This window comes from Mustelus asterias, chromosome 17 (genome assembly GCF_964213995.1).
Source record: "Mustelus asterias chromosome 17, sMusAst1.hap1.1, whole genome shotgun sequence".
Lineage (NCBI taxonomy): Eukaryota > Metazoa > Chordata > Chondrichthyes > Carcharhiniformes > Triakidae > Mustelus > Mustelus asterias.
In genome coordinates, this window is record NC_135817.1 from 12,000,616 (window position 1) to 12,020,912 (window position 20,297).

The following is a 20,297-nucleotide window of genomic DNA, read 5'->3' on the forward strand; positions in this document are numbered from 1 at the left end:
GCAAAGGGTGGTGGGTGAGGGCATGTGTTGGCACTAATTTGGCATAGATGATATAAAAGATCACAGGGGTGAGTTGGGCACATGGGTTGGCATGAAGAATATGAGGGGCCCCGAGGGAGCGGGTGGGGCAGCATAGGTTGGCATGGAAGTTATAGGAGGGGCTATGGAGTGGATGGGGGCATGACATAGCATGATGAGTCATGGGGAGTGGGTGTTGTGCATAGGTTGGCATGGATGGGGCATGAGGAGTATGTGGGAGGAGGGTGGGGTTGAGGGGGTGGTGAAGGATGAGGGCTAGGGGGTTGCTTACTGTTTTATTGTTCCAAAGCACCAAGGCAGACCTTATAACTAGCCCTCCTCAGCACTCAACAGTCCTAGCTGCCTGACTCTGGATCGCTTTCCAGGAACTGGCCCAATTCCTGTTTGCACCCACACCATCCGCTCATTCATTACAGATTGAGGCGGTACACTGTTACCAACTATTAGATCAGTTTTAATATGAAATAGTCATAAAATTTACTTAGAATTAAAATCATAAAACAGGTTTTCATTATTTAAATACATGCACGATTAATCTTGGCGGACTCTATGAAATAATTGTGGCCAGTAAGTAATTTATGAACAGGCACTAACATACACTAATAATCCCTTTTGATATAAACAGACCTTTTGCCAACATAATAAGTAAGATTTAGATCTCTGGGGTGTAGACCAACCAGAACCTTATGTTCATGGAAATGTGGATGTTGCTGTTAAGGGCAGCATTTATTGCTGATTCCTGACTGGTGTTGGTGAGGCACTTTCTTGAACTGCTGCAGTCCTTGTGGTGAAGGCACTCCCACAGCTGTCTGGATTAGCTTCAACAGATTAGTTGTAAACTGACAGCTTTATCATGGCCTAATGCCTGCTGGCTCTAATGCATCAGGAAGGAGTAGATTGATAAAAGAAAGACGTGTATTTATGTAGTACTTTCCACAAACAATGGATATCCCAAAGTACTTTAAACCCAGTACATTTTTCCAAGTGTATTCACTGCTGCAATGAAGGAAACACAGTGGCCAACTGGTGCACAACAAGTTCCCACAAACAGTAGTGTCTGACATATCATTCTGTTGTTTATTCCACAATTAAGAAGCTACTTGATGAGTTTGCAGGTCAACAAATGATGGCATCAACTAAGTCTGAAGCACATCACCCAATTGTTGGAAAATAGCCTTTCCTGCTTACGCACAAAGACGACTCTTCAAAGTTACAGCTATCAATAGAACCTTTTATTTGATAAGAGAAAAACACTCCCAGCATTGTGAGGGGGTCTTTGTCCATTCATTAATCTTCTGCTTTAACTGTCTTTCAGCCGAATGACCTGACTGACAACTCAGTCACACCGGCTGTATCTTTATGAGCTTTAAGTATTTGCAGTTTCGAGTGCGAGATAACAGCTAAAAGCTAAACATTTTCTACTGCCTTCCAAGCTTGGCAACTATTAGTCTATCCATTTTTGGAAACCTTGTTAGATTACGAATCTGCCATAACTACAAATTTGCATGAATACGACAATAATTATTTCTTTGTGGAGGAAACACTTTTTCACCCAGAGGGTGGAGGAGCATGGAACTCACTGCCTGAAAGGGTAGTGGAGGTACAGACCCTCGTAACATTAAAGTAAAGTAAAGGTGAAGTTGCATGGGATCAGATGTGAGCTGGCAAGGTGGATACAAAACTGGCTCAGTCAAAGAAGACAGAGGGTAGCAGCGGAAGGGTGCGTTTCTGAATGGAGGGCTGTGACAAGGGGTGGCTTTTGCTACCAAATAAACCTGTTGGACTTTAACCTGGTGTTGTTAAACTTCTTACTGTGTTTACCCCAGTCCAACGCCAGCATCTCCACATCATGACAAGAGGTGTTCCTCAGGGATCAGTGCTGGGACCTTTGCTGTTTGTATGTATGTATATATGTATAAATAAATATAAATATAAATGATTTGGAGGAAAATGTAACTGGATTGATTAGTAAGTTTGCGGACGACACAAAGGTTGGTGGATTTGCGGATAGCGATGAGGACCATCAGAGGATACAGCAGGATATAGATCAGTTGGAGACTTGGGTGGAGAGATGGCAGATGGAGTTTAATCCGGACAAATATGAGGTAATGCATTTTGGAAGGTCTAATATAGATAGGAAATATACAGTAAATGGCAGAACCCTTAAGAGTACTGTTGGGCAAAGGGATCTGGGTGTACAGGTACACAGGTCACTGAAAGTGACAATGCAGGTGGAAAAGGTCGTCAAGAAGGCATACGGCATGCTTGCCTTCATCGGCCGGGGTATTGAGTTTAAAAATTGGTAAGTCATGTTGCTGCTTTATAAAACCTTAGGTAGGCCGCACTTGGAATATAGTGTTCAATTCTGGTCGCCACACTACCAGAAGGATGTGGAGGCTTTGGAGAGGGTACAGAAAAGATTTACCTGGATTTTGCCTTGTATGGAGGGCATTAGCTATGAGGAGAGGCTGGAGAAACTTGGTTTGTTCTCACTGGAGCGATGGAGGTTGAGGGGAGACCTGATAGAAATCTACAAGATTATGAGAGGCATGGACAGAGTGGATAGTCAGAAGCTTTTTCCGAGGGTGGAAGAGTCAATTACTAGGGGGCATAGGTTTAAGGTGCGAGGGGCAACTTTTAAAAGAGATGTACGAGGCAGATTTTTTACACAGAGAGTGGTGGGTGCCTGGAACTCGTTGCCGGGGGAGGTAGTGGAAGCGGATACGATAATGACTTTTAAGGGGCGTCTTGACAAGTACATGAATAGAATGGGAATAGAGGGATATGGTCCCTGGAAGCGTAGGGGTTTTAGTTAAGACGGACAGCATGGGTCGGTGCAGGCTTGGAGAGCCGAAGGGCCTGTTCCTGTGCTGTAATTTTCTTTGTTCTATTTAGATGTGCACTTGCAATGGCAAGGCATACAAGGCTATGGGCCAAGTGCTGGAAAATTTGATTTGGATAGATAGGTGGTTTGTCTTTAACTGGCACAGACACGATGGAGCGGAGGGCTTTTTTCTGTGTTATAGGCCTCTATAACTGTAATCAATGACTTGTACTCATTTAGTAGGAACTGCGTTGTTCTGGAATCGAGCTTGTTCTCAGGAGGGTTAATATATGAGAATTGCTCCACTTGAAGTCTCAAATAGAACTGAAAATAAAGCAAAAACTGAACACAATGTAAATGCACAGAAACGGCAACATAATAGTCACGTTATTGGACTGAATTTAAAGAGGGGAATTCAAATTCCACCACCGTAGCTGGAATAAAATTGGAATAAAAATCTAGTCTCAGTAATGGTGACTGTAAAATGCCAGATTATTGTGAAAAGCATCTGGATTGTTAACGTCCTTTAGGGAAAGAAATCTGCTGTCTTTACCAGGTCTGGTTATATGCGACTCCAGATCCACAGCAAAGTGATTGATTCTGAACCACCCACTGAATGGTCGAGCAAGCTGCTCAGTTGTATTAAATCACTTCAAGAAAATCTAAGAATAAAACCAGATAGTCACCCAGCCATCAACTCAGGCACTAGGAGCAACAAGAGCACACCCAGCACCATTGACCCTGCAAAATCTTCCCAGGAGAGAGAGAAAGAGTTGGGGACAGCAGATAAGGAGAAGATAAATTGAGGCACAGGCTTGGGGCTTGATGGGCTAAATGGCTTCCTTCTGCACTGTAGGGATACTATGGTCCTAAATAAAGGAAAAGAGGGAGAAGGGAAAAGAGAAACAGGAAGAATTGGCAACATAAAGGCAGCAGACGGTAACTCTGCTTGTGCACACAACAAGAATTCAGTAATTTATGTGTTTATACATGAGAAGTATGATACTCGCACATTTTTACCTTCACCACTTGACTTCCTGTTGTCAAATTGTTTCCATTATAAATTGCAATGTCTATATTTACAACGGAAAGCTCCATGTAAACTTATCACTCAGATTGCAGAGACTGGGTGTTCGGTCCCCACCAGTACACTGCCAATTTACCATGAATATCCAAAATTTTAAACAACTAAATTATGTGCATAGCCAAAGTTAAATAAGATGAGTGCCTCTCAATGAACTACTCGACAGCAATGGAGTATGGTCTCGGAGTTATTATTGCTCAAATTGAGTAGTTTTACCTGTTTTAACAGCATCAACCAGCCTTGAATCTTCCTCCATTTCTAGTAGTTTCTTATAATAAGCTGGATTTTTTTCCATCTGTGCCTGGGCTCCACTAACAGTCATCCAGATAAGACTACGATATTCATTCGGAATGCCTTTTCTGATGTACCGTTTCACTACAATGAGAATAAAAGTAATTAAAATGTGAAACATAAATGACCCCAATAGCTGACAGATCACATTTGAGTGGTCAGGAGAAAGTTTATTTTATCCTGACTAGTGATGTGTTTTATTTCTTTATTTTCAATTCTTAGTATTTGAACACAATTCTACTTGGCTAAGGCATTGCTATCCATTTTAATTGATTAATTTTGAAAATATGTTTGTATCCAGACTGAATCCTGGTGGAATCAGGGAACTGCTTGTGGGTATTAGAGCACAGATTTTAACAATCGAGTCATTATTTACTGAGAGTGCTTCGATCTTCTTGTCCTCAGCACCTTTATACCACAAGGTTCACAGAAACCCGCCAGGCAAACTCCTCCATTGTGACCATCAGTGCTCACACAGAAAGTAGCATAACCCCAAATATTTCTATATGGGGTAGCAGGCTTCCTCTTCTAATTAACCATAAAACCCCTACAGTGCAGAAGGAGGCCATTCAATCCATCAAATCTGCACTAACTCTCCGAAAGAGCATCTTGCTCAGGCCCTCCCCTCCACACTATCCCTGTAACCCCACACATTTACCATGGCTAATCCACCTAACCTGCACATCTTTGGAATGTGGCAGGAAACAGAAGCACTCAGAGGAAACCCATGCAGATGGGGGGAGAACGTGCAAACTCCACAAAGATAGTCACCCAAGGCCAGAATCAAAGATGCTGTGAGGCAGCAGTGTTAACCACTGTGCCAACCTGCATCCCGCCTCCCCTCCAACCCCCAATTGAGTTTTCACTTAATATAACTCAGGTAAAATACCTAAAAAGCATATAAAAGTGATTCTGCCTTCCTCTCTAGAAAATACTCCTTGAGAATCTTCACCTTCCCCTCATTCAAACACCCCTTAAGAGCCTTTATTCACTCACATCAAATCTCACTCGTCACTGCCCTGTAGGGGAGAAGATTGCAGTAAAGTTACTGGACAGAAAATTGGATTAGTATCTTTGTCACAGTGCACATGACAAACATCTTCAGCTTTTGGATGAATGAGCCCTCAGTTAAAAGATATTTACTCACTGAATGTCTTTATTCACTCCCTGAAATACTTGGATTAAAACACAAGCTTTACTGTTGGCTGTACAGGGTAAATCTCAGAGATTCAAACTTGGTCAAAGAATGGTCTGATTGCAGAATTTTAAATCTCAATTATTGCAACTTTGAACCATAGAATCCCTACAGTGCAGAAGAGGCCATTTAGCCCTTCGAGGCTGCACTGACTCTCTGACAGACTATCTTACACAGGCCCTCTCCTCTACCCTATCCCTGTAAACCCAAATACTTACCAAAGCTAAAAGCAAATTACTGCGGATGCTGGAATCTGAAACCAAAAGTAGAAAATGCTGGAAAATCTCAGTAGGTCTGGCAGCATCTGTAAGGAGAGAAAAGCTTTTACAAAGAGTCATTTGGACTCGAAATGTCAGCTCTTTTCTCTCCTTACAGATGCTGCCAGACCTGCTGAGATTTTCCAGCATTTTCTCTTTTGATTTCACTTACCAAAGCTAATCCATTTAACCTACACATCTTGGAACACTAAAGAACAATTTAGCACGGTCAATCCATCTAATCTGCACATCTTTGGACCATTTGTTTAACAAAAAGTATCATATTGCAGACAGTGGAAATCGGAAATACAAACAGGAAATACAGTGGCAGCATTTATGGAGATAGAAATAGAGGTAACCATTCCAGGCTGATGATCTTTCAGAGGAACTGAAGAAAGTCAGAGCAAATACAGAGGCAGCGGAAGGGTGGAGAGACCAAAAGGGCAAATCTGTGATAGGGTGGAAGTCAGGAGAGAGTAATGATAGTGCAAGGTAAAAGGAAGTGATACTGGGGTGAGTAAAGAAACAAAAGATGGATTTCATGTGAGGTGTAAATGGGAATAGCAGAACAACAACATCTGCCATCTGAGATTATGATCTGAAATTGTTGAATTTGATGTAGATTCCAGAAGGCTGGAAAATCCTTAAATTGAAGAATAGGTACTCCAGTTCCTGGAGCTGGCATTCAGGTCACTGGAATAGTATCAAAGGCACTAGGTGAGAATGAGCCGAAGAACTTTGCTTTTGTCCCCAGTTTTGGATTCCCCCATGTTCGGTTGGGCAGGGTCCTTTATCAAGTCCATGGAACCATAGAAAATTACAGCTCAGAAACAGGCCTTTTGGCCCTTCTAGTCTGTGCCAAACCATTTTTTGCCTAGTCCCACTGACCTGCACTTGGACCATATCCCTCCACACCCCTCTCATCCATGAACCCGTCCAAGTTTTTCTTAAATGTTAAATGTTAAAGCATTTACCACTTTATCCGGCAGCTCATTCCACACTCCCACCACTCTCTGCATGAAGAAGCCCCCCTAATATTCCCTTTAAACTTTTCTCCTTTCACCCTTAACACATGCCTTCTGGTTTTTTTCTCCCCTAGCCTCAGTGGAAAAAGCCTGCTTGCATTCACTCTATCTATACCCATCAAAATCTTATACACCTCTATCAAATCTCCCCTCATTCTTCTACGCTCCAGGGAATAAAGTCCCAACCTATTCAATCTCTCTCTGTAACTCAGCTTCTCAAGTCCCGGCAACATCCTTGTGAACCTTCCCTGCACTCTTTCAACCTTATTTACATCCTTCCTGTAACTAGGTGACCAAAACTGTACACAATACTCTAAATTCGGCCTCACCATTGCCTTATATAACCTTACCATAACACTCCAACTTTTATACTCGATACTCCGATTTATAAAGGCCAATGTACCAAAGGCACTCTTTACGACCCTATCCACCTGTGACGTCACTTTTAGGGAATTCTGTACCTGTATTCCCAGATCCCTCTGTTCAACTGCACTCTTCAGAGTCCTACCATTTACCCTGTACGTTCTACTTTGGTTTGTCCTTCCAAAGTGCAATATCTCACACTTGTCTGCGTTAAATTCTATATGCCATTTTCTAGCCCATTTTTCTAGTTGGTCCAAATCCCTCTGCAAGCTTTGAAAACCTTCCTCACTGTCCACTACACCTATAATCTTTGTATCATCAGCAAACGTGCTGATCCAATTTGCCACATTATCATCCAGATCATTGATATAGATGACAAACAACAATGGACCCAACACCGATCCCTGCGGCACACCACTAATCACACTCAGCCTCCACTCAGAGAAGCAATCCTCCACAATCACTCTCTGGCTTCTTCCATTGAGCCAGTGTCTAATCCAATTTACTACCTCCCCATGTATACCCAGCGACTGAACCTTCCTAACTAACCTCCCATGAGGGACCTTGTCAAAGGCCTTGCTGAAATCCAGGTAGACAACATCCACCGCCTTCCCTTCATCCACTTTCCTGGTAACCTCCTCGAAAAACTCTAATAGATTGGTCAAACATGACCTACCACGCACAAAGCCACGTTGACTCTCCCTAATAAGTCCCTGTCTATCCAAATATTTGTAGATCCTATCCCTTATCACACCTTCCAATAACTTGCCCACCACCGGCGTCAAACTTACTGGCCTATAATTTCCCGGATTTCTTTTGGAACCTTTTTTAAACAACAGAACAACATGAGCCACCCTCCAATTATCTGGCACCTCCCCTGTGAATACTGACATTTTAAATATGTCTGTCAGGGCCCCTGCAAGTTCAACACTAGCTTCCCTCAAGGTCCGTGGGAATACCCTGTCCGGTCCTGGGGATTTATCCACTCTGATTTGCCTCAAGACAGCAAGCACCTCCTCCCCTTTAATCTGTAATGGTTCCATGATCTCCCTACCTGTTTGTCACTTCGAAGTCTTCTCTTTTCTAAAGAAAAAAACAGCCTAACCTCTTCAATCTGTGCAAACAGTTGTAATCTCTCAGTTCTGGCACCATCCTTGTAATCTTTCCTGCACTTTCTCCTGTGCTGTTTTATAGTGGGGAGACAAGAACTGGATATCGTACTCATAAATATAAGTTTAATATAACTTCACTACTTTTGAATCATATACCTTCACCCAGAGAGCGGTCAGCCTGTAGAATGTGCTGCCACAGGAAGTAGCTGATGCCAAAACATTGTATATTTTCAAGGAGTTAGATATAGAACATAGAAAGCCACAGCACAAACAGGCCCTTCGGCCCACAAGTTGCGCTGATCATATCCCTACCTCCAGGCCTATCTATAGCCCTCAATCCCATTAAATCCCATGTACTCATCCAGAAGTCTCTTAAAAGACCCCAACGAGTTTGCCTCCACCACCACCGACGTCAGCCGATTCCACTCACCCACCCCCTCTGAGTGAAAAACTTACCCCTGACATCTCCTCTGTACCTACCCCCCAGCACCTTAAACCTGTGTCCTCTCGTAGCAACCTTTTCAGCCCTTGGAAATAGCCTCTGAGAGTCTACCCTATCCAGACCTCTCAACATCTTGTAAACTATATAGCACTTGAAGCGAAGGGGATCAAAGGATATGGGGAGAAGGCGGGATCAGGCTATTGGTCAGCCAAGATCATAATGAACGGTGAAGCAGGCTCAAATGGCCGGATGGCCCCATCCTGCTCCTATTTTTTTATGTTTCTATATAGCCTGACTTCCACCCTATCATTCAGACTCGAAACGTTGGCTCCCCACAGATGCTGTCAAACCTGCTGAGATATTCCACCATTTTCTGTTTCTGTTCTAGATTCCAGCATCCACAGTAATTTGCTTTTAATAGATATCAGTTTCTTATTAGCATGTTGTTTTGTTTTGGGTGCTAGCTATGGATAAAGTCACAGATCAGGTGTTCCCACTGCACAACTGCAGAGTAGATGGACAGCTTATTCTCTCCATCACTAAGACCACCTACTTTCATAATCACATATCTCCAGCTTGCCTCAGCTGTCTGTGGCTGAAATCCTCTCCATACCTTTGCTCCCTCTAGATTATACCATTCTAATACTCTCCTGGCCAGGATGCCAACTTGCATCCTCCATAAAATTGAGCTCATTCAAAACTCTCCTGTCCTTATTCAAACTCCATCCAAAGTCCTGTTGACACATTACCTCTGCTGACCTACACTGGCTCCCGGTCTGGCAATGCCTTGATTTTAATATTCTTGTCCTCGTTTTCAAACTTCTCCATGGCCTTGCCTCTCACTATCTCTCTAAAATTCTCTATCCTTCCTAGCTTCCACAATCTCTGGGTTTTGTGCACCCGATTCTGATTGCTCCACCACTTGGGACTCTCTTCAACAGCCTAGGCCCCAAGCTGTGGATTCGCTCTTTAAACCTCTCCACCTCTCTCTCTCTCTCCTCCTTTTGTCCCTTGAAACTCACTTCTTTGACCACACTTTTGTTACCTGTCCTTATATCACTTCATCCCACTTGGTGTCAAATTCTTCAAGTGACTTGGGACATTTTACTATTTTAAAAGGTATTATAAATACTGTATACATTATTCATTTTATAGAGGTAAAGTGGGTAAAGTAGAGTTGGTACCTTAGAACACAAAACTACTACCGTAACATATAATTGATGCATTAATAAAGTAAAGAATCAACACTGAATTACAAGCTCCCTGTGGATCGAGATTAAGATACTGGAGAGATAAAGAATGAGACAGGCTGAGGACCTACAGATTCGCCTGACCAGTGGAAACAATCTCAGAATATGTTTCAATGAAATCACCTTGTTCTTTTTAAACTAGAAATTAGAATATTGACCCAACTTACTCAGCCTATCATAGGACAACCCCCTCATCCCAGGGACCAATTTAGTGAACATTTGCTGTACCGCCTCCAATACAAGCGTATCCTATCTTAAATGTGGACAAACTGCACGCAATATTCCAGGTGTACTCTCACCAAACCCCTGTACAATTTCGGCAACACTTCTTTATTCTTCTACTCCAAACCCCTCACGATGAAGGCCAACATGCCACTTGCCTTCCCCACACCCATCTCTTTGAACAGCCACACCTACAAGTTTCACACCAGATCTGCTAACAGATACAAACTGCTCAACATTGAAGTGTGACAACGTGCATTTACATGGTACTTGTAACATAGTAGAACATCCCCAGAACACTTCACAGGAATGACATTCAAACAATAATTCACCAAAGCGAAATTGGATGGGCACACAAGAGAAATAAACTCACGGGGCTATGGAGATGGAGCTGAGAATAGGACTGTGGATTTCTCTATGGACAGAATGGACGAGGGCTGAATGGCCTCCGTTTGTGCTGACTTTCTGATTCAAACAAAATAACACTATCCATTTAGTTCAATAATTCCAGCCAGGATGATGGGCAACACAGTGGCACAGTGGTTAACACTGCTGCCTTACAGCGGCTAGGACCTGGATTCAATTCCCAGCTTGGGTCACTGCCCTCTATCCCTTTTTTAAATTAGAAATATATCTAATCCTTCTTGAAACCACTTAACAATTCAGACTCCACCATGCTATGGGACAGTGAGTTCCACAAATTCATCACCCTCTGCTAGTAGTTCCTCCTCATCTCAGTTTTAAATCTACCACCTCTCAACCTATACCTGTGACCTCTTGTTCGAGGTTGTCCCATAAGAGGAAACATTTGGTCTACATTTACCTTATCAGTCCCTTTTAAAATTTTATACACCCCAATCAGATCCCCTCTCATCCTTCTAAACTCCAGTGAGTATAAGACCAACCTGTTTAACCTCTCCTCATACGTCAACCCTTTCATCCCCAGAATCAATCTGGTGAACCTCCTCTCAACTGCCTCCAATGCCATCACATTTTTCCTCAAATGGGGCGGCACAGTGGTTAGCACTACTACCTCACACCGCCAAGGACCTGGGTTAGATTCCCAGCTTGGGTCACTGTCTGTGCGGAGTCTGCACGCTCTCCCCATGTCTACGTGGGTTTCCTCCCACAGTCCAAAAGATATGCTGGTAGGTGCATTGGCCATGCTAAACGCTTCCTCGGTGTACCCTAACAGGCGTCGGAGTGAGGAGACCAGGCAATTTTCACAGTAACTTCATTGCAGTGTTAATGTAAGCCTACTTATGACACTAATAAAAATAAACCTTATTATATAACGTTGGTCATCCTCGAAAGAAGCATAAGCTCTATAAATGTCACCTGGGAACTGCCCTCTCCTCACCACCCCCATTTTGCTGCATCTCCAACACCCCCTCCTCAGAACTGGGATCTGCACCCTCTCCCATCCTATCCAGTTGTTGGGAACTGCTCTCTCTGCATTCCCTAACCCCAGCATATTGACCCCAACCTAAGGTGCTGGGGTCTATTTCTCTGACCCTCTAACCCTCTCCCAACACCTTGCCATACTGGGAGCTGGCCTTGCTCTGGGGTGTTGGGTAAGAGGACAGGGACAGATCACAGTACCTGGGAGAGGGGCAAGGGGGCAAATCATTGTATCTGGGTGAAGGGGTCAGTTACCAGGTTCTGGGCTTTAGGAAATCAAGGGTCTGACTCCAAGATGGCGCCAGAGCGAGGAGACTCCTTGCAAGCTGTGCCCAGCATACCTTCTAATTCTATGCTCCTAAAACTTCATTCTAACTCTTTCAAACTCTCTAACAATGCCTTAATTCATTAAGCTGATCTTTCTCTACACCCTAGCTATGGCTATGACACTACATTCTGCACTCTCCCCTTTCCTTCTATGTACGGTATGCTTTGTCCGTACAGTGCAAAAGAAACAATACTTTTCACTGTATACCAATACATGTGACAATAATAAATCAAATCAAAATTGCTGATTCCTGGGCTGTAGGGGGTCGGGCATCAGCTGCCTGGTCCTGGGTCACAGGGGGTCAGTTGCTGGGACCTGGGCTATACGGGGTCAGGTGCCAGGCCCTGGGCTGTCAAGGGTCAGTGGCCTGGACCAGGGGTGTAAAGGGTCAGTGGCCAGGTCCTGGGCTCCAGTGTGTCAGGGGTCAGTTACTAGGTCCTAGACTGTAGGGAGTCAGGCGTCAGTTGCCGGGTCCTGGGCTCTAAAGGGCTGGAGACCAGTTGCCAGGTCCTGGGCTCTAGGGGGCCAATGGCCAGGTCCGGAAGCGTACGGGATCAGTTGTCAGGTCCTGGGCTCTAGGGGGTCAGGGGCTAGGTCTTGGCGTGTAGGGGATCAGGCATCAGTTGCCGGGTCCTGGAGTGTAGGGGGTCAGTTGCCAGGTCCTGGGCTCTAGGGGGGGGGTTAGGGACCAGGTCTTGGAGTGTAGGGGCCCAGTGGTCAGTTGCCGGTCCTGGAGTGTAGGGGGTCAGGGGTCAGCTGCCGGGTCCTGGAGTGTAGAGGGCCAGAGGTCAGTGGCCGGATCCTGGAGTGTAGGGGGCCAGAGGTCAGTTGCCAGTCCTGGAGTGTAGAGGGCCAGAGGTCAGTTGCCAGTCCTGGAGTGTAGGGGGCCAGAGGTCAGTTGCCAGTCCTGGAGTGTAGAGGGCCAGAGGTCAGTTGCCAGGTCCTGGAGTGTAGAGGGCCAGAGGTCAGTGACCTGATCCAGGGCTCAGATCTCTGGCCTCTGAGTATTTTGCTCTATCCTCCATTAGCCGCTGCCGGGGTCTCACTCACTTTTCAGGCTCCGCTCCACTCGACTGCCCTGCAGCAATTTGCGCCATTTGATGGCGCGGCGCTTCAGCACTGACCCGTAACCCGATACCTGCTCCCGGGGCACCGAGCCCGCCGACTGCACGAAGCCGTACTGGTCCGTCCTGGGAAAAGAGAAGAGGCTTAGCCCCGGCCGGCAGCCCGAACCCGGTAAGTAACAGCCCGAGAGCCTGACCCCAAACCCCGACCACCCGAGACCCCCACACCCGCAGCTGCCGTCACCCGGCCTCCCGGTACCTGATGTTCCGCTCCTGCTCGGAGCACTGCTCCACCGTCTCCATGAGCGACAGAGCGAGCGGCCGCTCAGCCCCGGCCGCAGGTAGTCAGGGAGGACGGGGGCGGGGCTTCGCTGTACCCCGCCCTGGCCTGTCAACCAAACCCCGCCCCTCACCTGTCAATCAAGCCCCGCCCCCACACCTGTCAATTAAACCCAACCCCTCCCCAGTCAAGCCCCGCCCCCTCACCTGTCAATCAAGCCCCGCCCCCACATCTGTCAATTAAACCCAACCCCGCCCCAGTCAAACCCCGCCCACTCACCTGTCAATTAAAACCAACCACACCTGTCAAACAAAACCCACCTGTCAATCAAAGCCCCGCACACTAACCTATCAATCAAACCCCGCCCCTCACCTGTCAATCAAACTCCGCCCCTTACCTGTCAATCAAACCCCGCCCACTCACCTGTCAACCAAACCCCGCCCACTCACCTGTCAATTAAAACCAACCACACCTGTCAAACAAAACCCACCTGTCAATCAAAGCCCCGCACACTAACCTATCAATCAAACCCCGCCCCTCACCTGTCAATCAAACTCCGCCCCTTACCTGTCAATCAAACCCCGCCCACTCACCTGTCAACCAAACCCCGCCCACTCACCTGTCAATTAAAACCAACCACACCTGTCAAACAAAACCCACCTGTCAATCAAACCCCACCCCTCACCTGTCAATCAAACCCCCTCAGCTGTCAATCAATCCCTGCCCATTGACATATCAGTCAAACCCGCCACTCACCTGTCAATCAAACCAGACCCATTGACTATCAATCAAACCCCATCCCTTACTTGTCAATCAAACCCCGCCCACTCACCTGTCAATCAAACTCCGCCCCTTACCTGTCAATCAAACCCCGCCGCTCACCTGTCAACCAAACTCCCTCACCTGTCAATCAATCCCCACCTACTGACATATCAATCAAACCCGCCCCTCACCTTTCAATCAAACCACGCCCATTAACTATCAATCAAACTCTCCCTTACCTGTCAATGAAACCCCACCCCTCACGTCATTAAAACTCCACCTCACACAATCAAAATGCTGTGTCAGTTATCAATCATTCTCTTGCCCCTCAGCTGTGAATCAAACACCTCCACGATATTCAATCAAATCTGCTCCAACATCTTTCAATCAAACCCTAGCTGTCAATCAAAGCCCACCTGTTAATCAAACCTCCTCACCTGTCAATCAAGCCCCATCCCTACACCTGTCTGTCAAACCCAGCCTTATACCTGTTAACTAACACAGTAATTTAAAAGAAAACCTTTTTAATAGAGCAATATTTCAAAATGTGTTTTCAGCATAAGAACTTTGCTGGCTTTGGTAAGAAGAATTTGATATATATCGCTTCAATTTGGTCAAACTCCTGGCACTCCCCTGCTAAACAGCAGTGTGGGAATAGCTGCCCCCACATGGACTGCAGGGTTCAAGAAGATGACTAACCACCACTTTCTGAGGTAGTTAGGGAAGGAGCATTGATATGTTGACTCAGCCACTGATATCCACCCAATGAACAAATAAAAAAGCTAATAACCTGTTAAATAGTCCAAAGATGAACTAGTAATTCATCAGCTGCTGTGGATGCACAGATTAAATGATGGCATTCTACAAACTACTTGCTTAGAATGTACAAATGATGTTGAATGCAGTTAAAGCCCAGGATTTTGAGATAATTTGAGGCTTTTGAACCAAAACATTTACTAAACCATTAAAATACACAAAAATATCATTGGATACATTTATTTACTTTCGTTTCAATTCCTTTTAGAGATTAATTAACTGCTGAAAAAAAAGTTGTCAAAATTCCAAGATTAACAAATTTGTTCCATGGTGCCATCTGATGGTTGGAGCATCAAATTAGAGTCACGGACTGGCGCATCAATTGAAAGCTATTAAACCATAACAGGGCATGAGGAGGTCTTGTGGCTCAGCATGCCTAGGTTGGAGCTAGAAGTTCTGGATTCAAGTCCTACTCCAGGACTTGTTGGTCATGGAAGGACTGTTGATGACATGATTCAACAGGTTGATGAGCAGCCTTCTAATCCTTCCAACGCTTCCTCGCTATTCTCCAAATGGGAAAGAAACAAGTGTATAAATGGCAGGGTAAGTGTTATCAGATAATAACACAATTTATATGAGGAGGACCCTCATAGCCAATGTTCATATGGAATGTCAAAAGATGATCGAGCATATCTGCAATTATGTAGTCGGTTTCCTGTGAAGGATGTGAGGTGGAAAAGGAGAGGCAATGGCAGGAACAGAAGAGTGGAATGTTCGAGAATTCTAGGTGAAGGAAACTCACTGAGAAAAGCCAAGGCAGCAGAACAGTGCAAAGATTTGGGTAGAGACTGGCTGGGACAGGAAGTTTAATGGTCATAGTGCATTATTGAATAAGGGCCTTGCAAATAGTAGTAGTGAAATAATCGTAGAATCCCTACAATGCAGAAGAAGCAATTCTGCCCATCAGGTCTGCATCAACTCTCTGACAGATTATCTTATCCAGGCTGTCTCCCCCACCCTATCCTTGTAACCTCACACATTTACCATGGTTAATCCATCCAACCTACACATCTTGAGACACTAAGGGGCAATTTACCATGGCCAATCCACCTAACCTGCACATCTTTGGAGTGTGGGAACAACCGGTGGAAACCCACGCAGACATGGGGACAACTTGCAACCTCCACACCGTCACCCATGGCCAGAATTGAGCCCGGGTCCCTGAGGCTGTGAGGCAGCAGTGCTAACCAGTGTGTCACCTTGTCACCCCAAAGAAAGACGTTTTACCTAAATGCATGAATAATGTGCAATAAGATATATGAACTAGCGGCACAAAATGAGATAAATGCTTCAGATCTAATCAGCTAGAGACAGGGTTACAAAGGTGACCACGGTTGGGAAATAAATATTCCAGAGTACACAATATTTCAAAAAGATAGGCAGAATGGAAAATGAGGAGGGTAGCCTTGATACTAAAGGATGACATAAGTGAGAAAGGATCTTGGCTCAGAAGATCAGGAAGCAAAATCAAAATGAATAGAAATTAGCAATGACAAGCACAGTCTAAATAGCTATCATGTGGGTCAGATTAGTGTCAGCAGCACAGGGTTCAATTGCTGTTCTGTTTTTCTGACTGAGGTAGATTCAAGCCCTGCCTCCTTGTCCTACCCATAGTAAAAATCATGGCACTTTGCTGTGGTGCAGTGAATAATTACCAAAGATCTGCCTTCAAGCAGAGAACTAAAGAAGAAGCAGTAGGATAGATAAAAGGGAACCTGTAAATGTAGTATACTTGGATTTCCATAGAGCATTCGATAAATTACCAGTTTACACACAAGATGAAAGTTCATGGAGTTGGGGGTAATATATTAGCATGGATAGAGGATTAACCAATGGACAGGAAGCAAATAGTAGGAGTAAATGAAGCATTTTCAAGTTGGCAAGCTGTAACTAGTGAGATTCTGCAAGGATCAATGCTGGTGCTTAGGCTATTTACAATTTATATTAATGACTTAGATAAAAAGACCAAGAGTGCATCTAAATCTGGAACAAGGTGACATAGTTTCAGGATAATTTAGAACTGAGATGAAGAGAAATCACTTCACTCAAAGGGTTGTGTATCTTTGGGATCCTCTACCTCAGAAGGATGTGGATGATTCATCATTGACGATATTTAAGACTGAGATAGGAAGATTTTTGGCCTCTCAGGGAATCAAGGGATATAGTTTGCAGGTGGAAAAGCAAAGTTAAGATTGAAGGTCAGCCATGATCAATGGTGAAACAGGTTCAAGGGATCCTTTGGTCTACTTCTACTCTTGTTTCTTAAGTGCTCACATTGAATTTTGCAGCACTTGAACAAGTCAATTGGCCCAAGAAGGATATGCTCAACATGAGCCTCCTCCGCCTCACCTCTGACCCATTGAACTTATTGGAGAAAAGAGAAAAAGAAGGAGGAGTGAGGAAGAGATGAGAGGAAGGGAAGATGAGGAAGAGTGGAAAGGGGAGGAGGAGAGGAGGAGTGGGTATAAAGTAGGGACACAACTTCAAGATAAGGGGCTGTTCATTTGGGACCTTGATTAGGAGAAATGACTTCACTCAAACAGTTGTGAATCTTTGGGATCCTCTGCCCCAGAGGGTTGTGGAAGTAAAGGATGAGTGCATGACAGAAGAGACAACATTAGGAAGTGACAGAAGGCAAGAGGGAGTTTACCTGAGTGAGAGGGTGGGGGATGGAGCTCGGGGGTCGGTGATGTCTCTAGGATATTTGTCCTTCAATGGATAGATGCTGATAAATTCGGGAGTGGTGAGGATTATCCACCAGGCGATGGAGCCTCTGGTGAAGGTTGAGATTTCTGCTTCAGATGTGGGAATCTCTTGTAAGAAGTTTAACAACACCAGGTTAAAGTCCAACAGGTTTATTTGGTAGCAAAAGCCACACAAGCTTTCGGAGCTCTAAGCCCCTTCTTCAGGTGAGTGGGAATTCTGTTCACAAACAGAGCTTATAAAGACACAGACTCAATTTACATGAATAATGGTTGGAATGCGAATACTTACAACTAATCAAGTCATGGGGACCAAATTCGCACCTCAATATGCCAACATCTTCATGCACAGGTTCGAACAAGACTTCTTCACCGCACGGGACCTTCAACCGATGCTATACACTAGATACATCGATGACATTTTCTTCCTTTGGACTCATGGTGAACAATCACTGAAACAACTCTATGATGACATCAACAAGTTCCATCCCACCATCAGGCTCACCATAGACTATTCTCCGGAATCGGTTGCATTCTTGGACACACGCAACTCCATTAAGGACGGTCACCTCAGCACCTCACTGTACCGCAAGCCCACGGATAACCTCACGATGCTCCACTTCTCCAGCTTCCACCCTAAACACGTTAAAGAAGCCATCCCCTATGGACAAGCCCTCCGTATACACAGGATCTGCTCGGATGAGGAGGATCGCAACAGACACCTCCAGATGCTGAAAGATGCCCTCATAAGAACAGGATATGGCGCTCGACTCATTGATCAACAGTTCCAACGCGCCACAGCGAAAAACCGCACCAACCTCCTCAGAAGACAAACACGGGACACAGTGGACAGAGTACCTTTCGTTGTCCAGTACTTCCCCGGAGCGGAGAAGCTACGGCATCTCCTCCGGAGCCTTCAACATGTCATTGATGAAGACGAACATCTCGCCAAGGCCATCCCCACACCCCCACTTCTTGCCTTCAAACAACCGCACAACCTCAAACAGACCATTGTCCGCAGCAAACTACCCAGCCTTCAGGAGAACAGTGACCATGACACCACACAACCCTGCCACAGCAACCTCTGCAAGACGTGCCGGATCATCGACACAGATGCCATCATCTCACGTGAGAACACCATCCACCAGGTACACGGTACATACTCTTGCGATTCGGCCAACGTTGTCTACCTGATACACTGCAAGAAAGGATGTCCCGAGGCATGGTACATTGGGGAAACTATGCAGACGCTGCGACAACGGATGAATGAACACCGCTCGACAATCACCAGGCAAGACTGTTCTCTTCCTGTTGGGGAGCACTTCAGCGGTCACGGGCATTCGGCCTCTGATATTCGGGTAAGCGTTCTCCAAGGTGGCCTTCGCGACACACGACAGCGCAGAGTCGCTGAGCAGAAACTGATAGCCAAGTTCCGCACACACGAGGACGGCCTCAACCGGGATATTGGGTTCATGTCACACTATTTGTAACTCCCACAGTTGCGTGGACCTGCAGAGTTTCACTGGCTGTCTTGTCTGGAGACAATACACATCTTTTTAGCCTGTCTTGGTGCTCTCTCCATTCACGTTGTTTTGTTTCTTAAAGACTTGATTAGTTGTAAGTATTCGCATTCCAACCATTATTCATGTAAATTGAGTCTGTGTCTTTATAAGCTCTGTTTGTGAACAGAATTCCCACTCACCTGAAGAAGGGGCTTAGAGCTCCGAAAGCTTGTGTGGCTTTTGCTATCAAATAAACCTGTTGGACTTTAACCTGGTGTTGTTAAACTTCTTACTGTGTTTACCCCTGTCCAACGCCGGCATCTCCACATCAGGAATCTCTTGTCACAGATGTTTGGATTCTTCTTTGGCTTTAGGTATGATTTAGGACGTGTTCTGGGGATTTAGATAGCTGGGAGATCAGCTATCTTAATTGAATTCCTCACTTAATTAATTTAGAATAATTCCTACAAATATCATACATCTTTCCCCGTGCACCTAATTTCCATGCAAACCTAATTTGCTTCTCATTCGGTCTCCATCTCACTCTGGATTAGTCCCCTAACTCCTTGTGTGCCCCTCATCATGAGATTTCAAAAGTTGGTCTTTTTTACAGACCCTCTGATAAGTCACTAGTTAGTTTAGCTTCATGCTACACTAATCAACAGCATTTGACCAAACTGCTTTCAGGCGATGACATATAACTGCCACTCCAGACAGTTTTTGACTTAACAAGCTAACTTAACTTACTTGTAGTTTTGTATTATGAAGGTTGAAGTTTAGTACTGTATCAAATTGAAGGTTTAGGATCATGTCTTTTGCTAGGATCCTGTATCAGAATCCCAAATTACATTATGAAGCCAGACTAGACCCCGACAGTTGTTCTATTTTGGCATAAATGGGCACAGTGGTTAGCATTGCTGCCTTAGGGACCCAGGTTCGATTCCCGGTTTGGGTCACTGTCTGTGTGGAGTCTGCACATTCTCCACGTGTCTACGTGGGTTTCCTCTGGGTGCTCTGGTTTCCTCCCACAGTCCGAAAGACGTGCAAGTTAGATGCATTGGCCATGCTAAATTCTCCCTCAGTATACCTGAACAGGCGCTGGAATGTGGTGACTAGGGGATTTTCACAGTAATTTCATTGCAGTTTTAATGTAAGCTTACTTGTGACACTAATAAATAAAATTAAAGAAAATAAATGTGAGGATAGGAGTAATTCTGCTGACAAATTAGGGATATTTTATAGTAAAACAGACTTTATTTAATAACACAGTTTAACTATAACTCTAACAAATCAAGCAGCTTAAATATTACCCATTGAACAATATTTAAACATGAAAAG

General features: G+C 44.9%; 1 protein-coding gene across 3 annotated transcripts in view; it reads right to left on the reverse strand.

Moving 5' to 3' along the window:
• Positions 1 to 13,308, reverse strand: part of LOC144506329 (growth hormone-regulated TBC protein 1-like) — an 86,603-nt gene extending 73,295 nt beyond the window's left edge. The window contains exons 1-3 of one of the 3 annotated variants that reach the window (XM_078232293.1): positions 13,157 to 13,282; positions 12,884 to 13,023; positions 4,164 to 4,322 (exon numbers count right to left, since the gene is read on the reverse strand). In XM_078232293.1, the coding sequence (XP_078088419.1) occupies positions 4,164 to 4,322; positions 12,884 to 13,023; positions 13,157 to 13,200 (343 nt within the window). In that variant the 5' untranslated portion in view covers positions 13,201 to 13,282. Of the gene's footprint in view, positions 1 to 4,163; positions 4,323 to 12,883; positions 13,024 to 13,156 lie in introns of all 3 variants that reach the window. The other 2 variants (XM_078232291.1, XM_078232292.1) reach the window with 2 other exon arrangements.
• Positions 13,309 to 20,297: the final 6,989 nt, after the last annotated feature.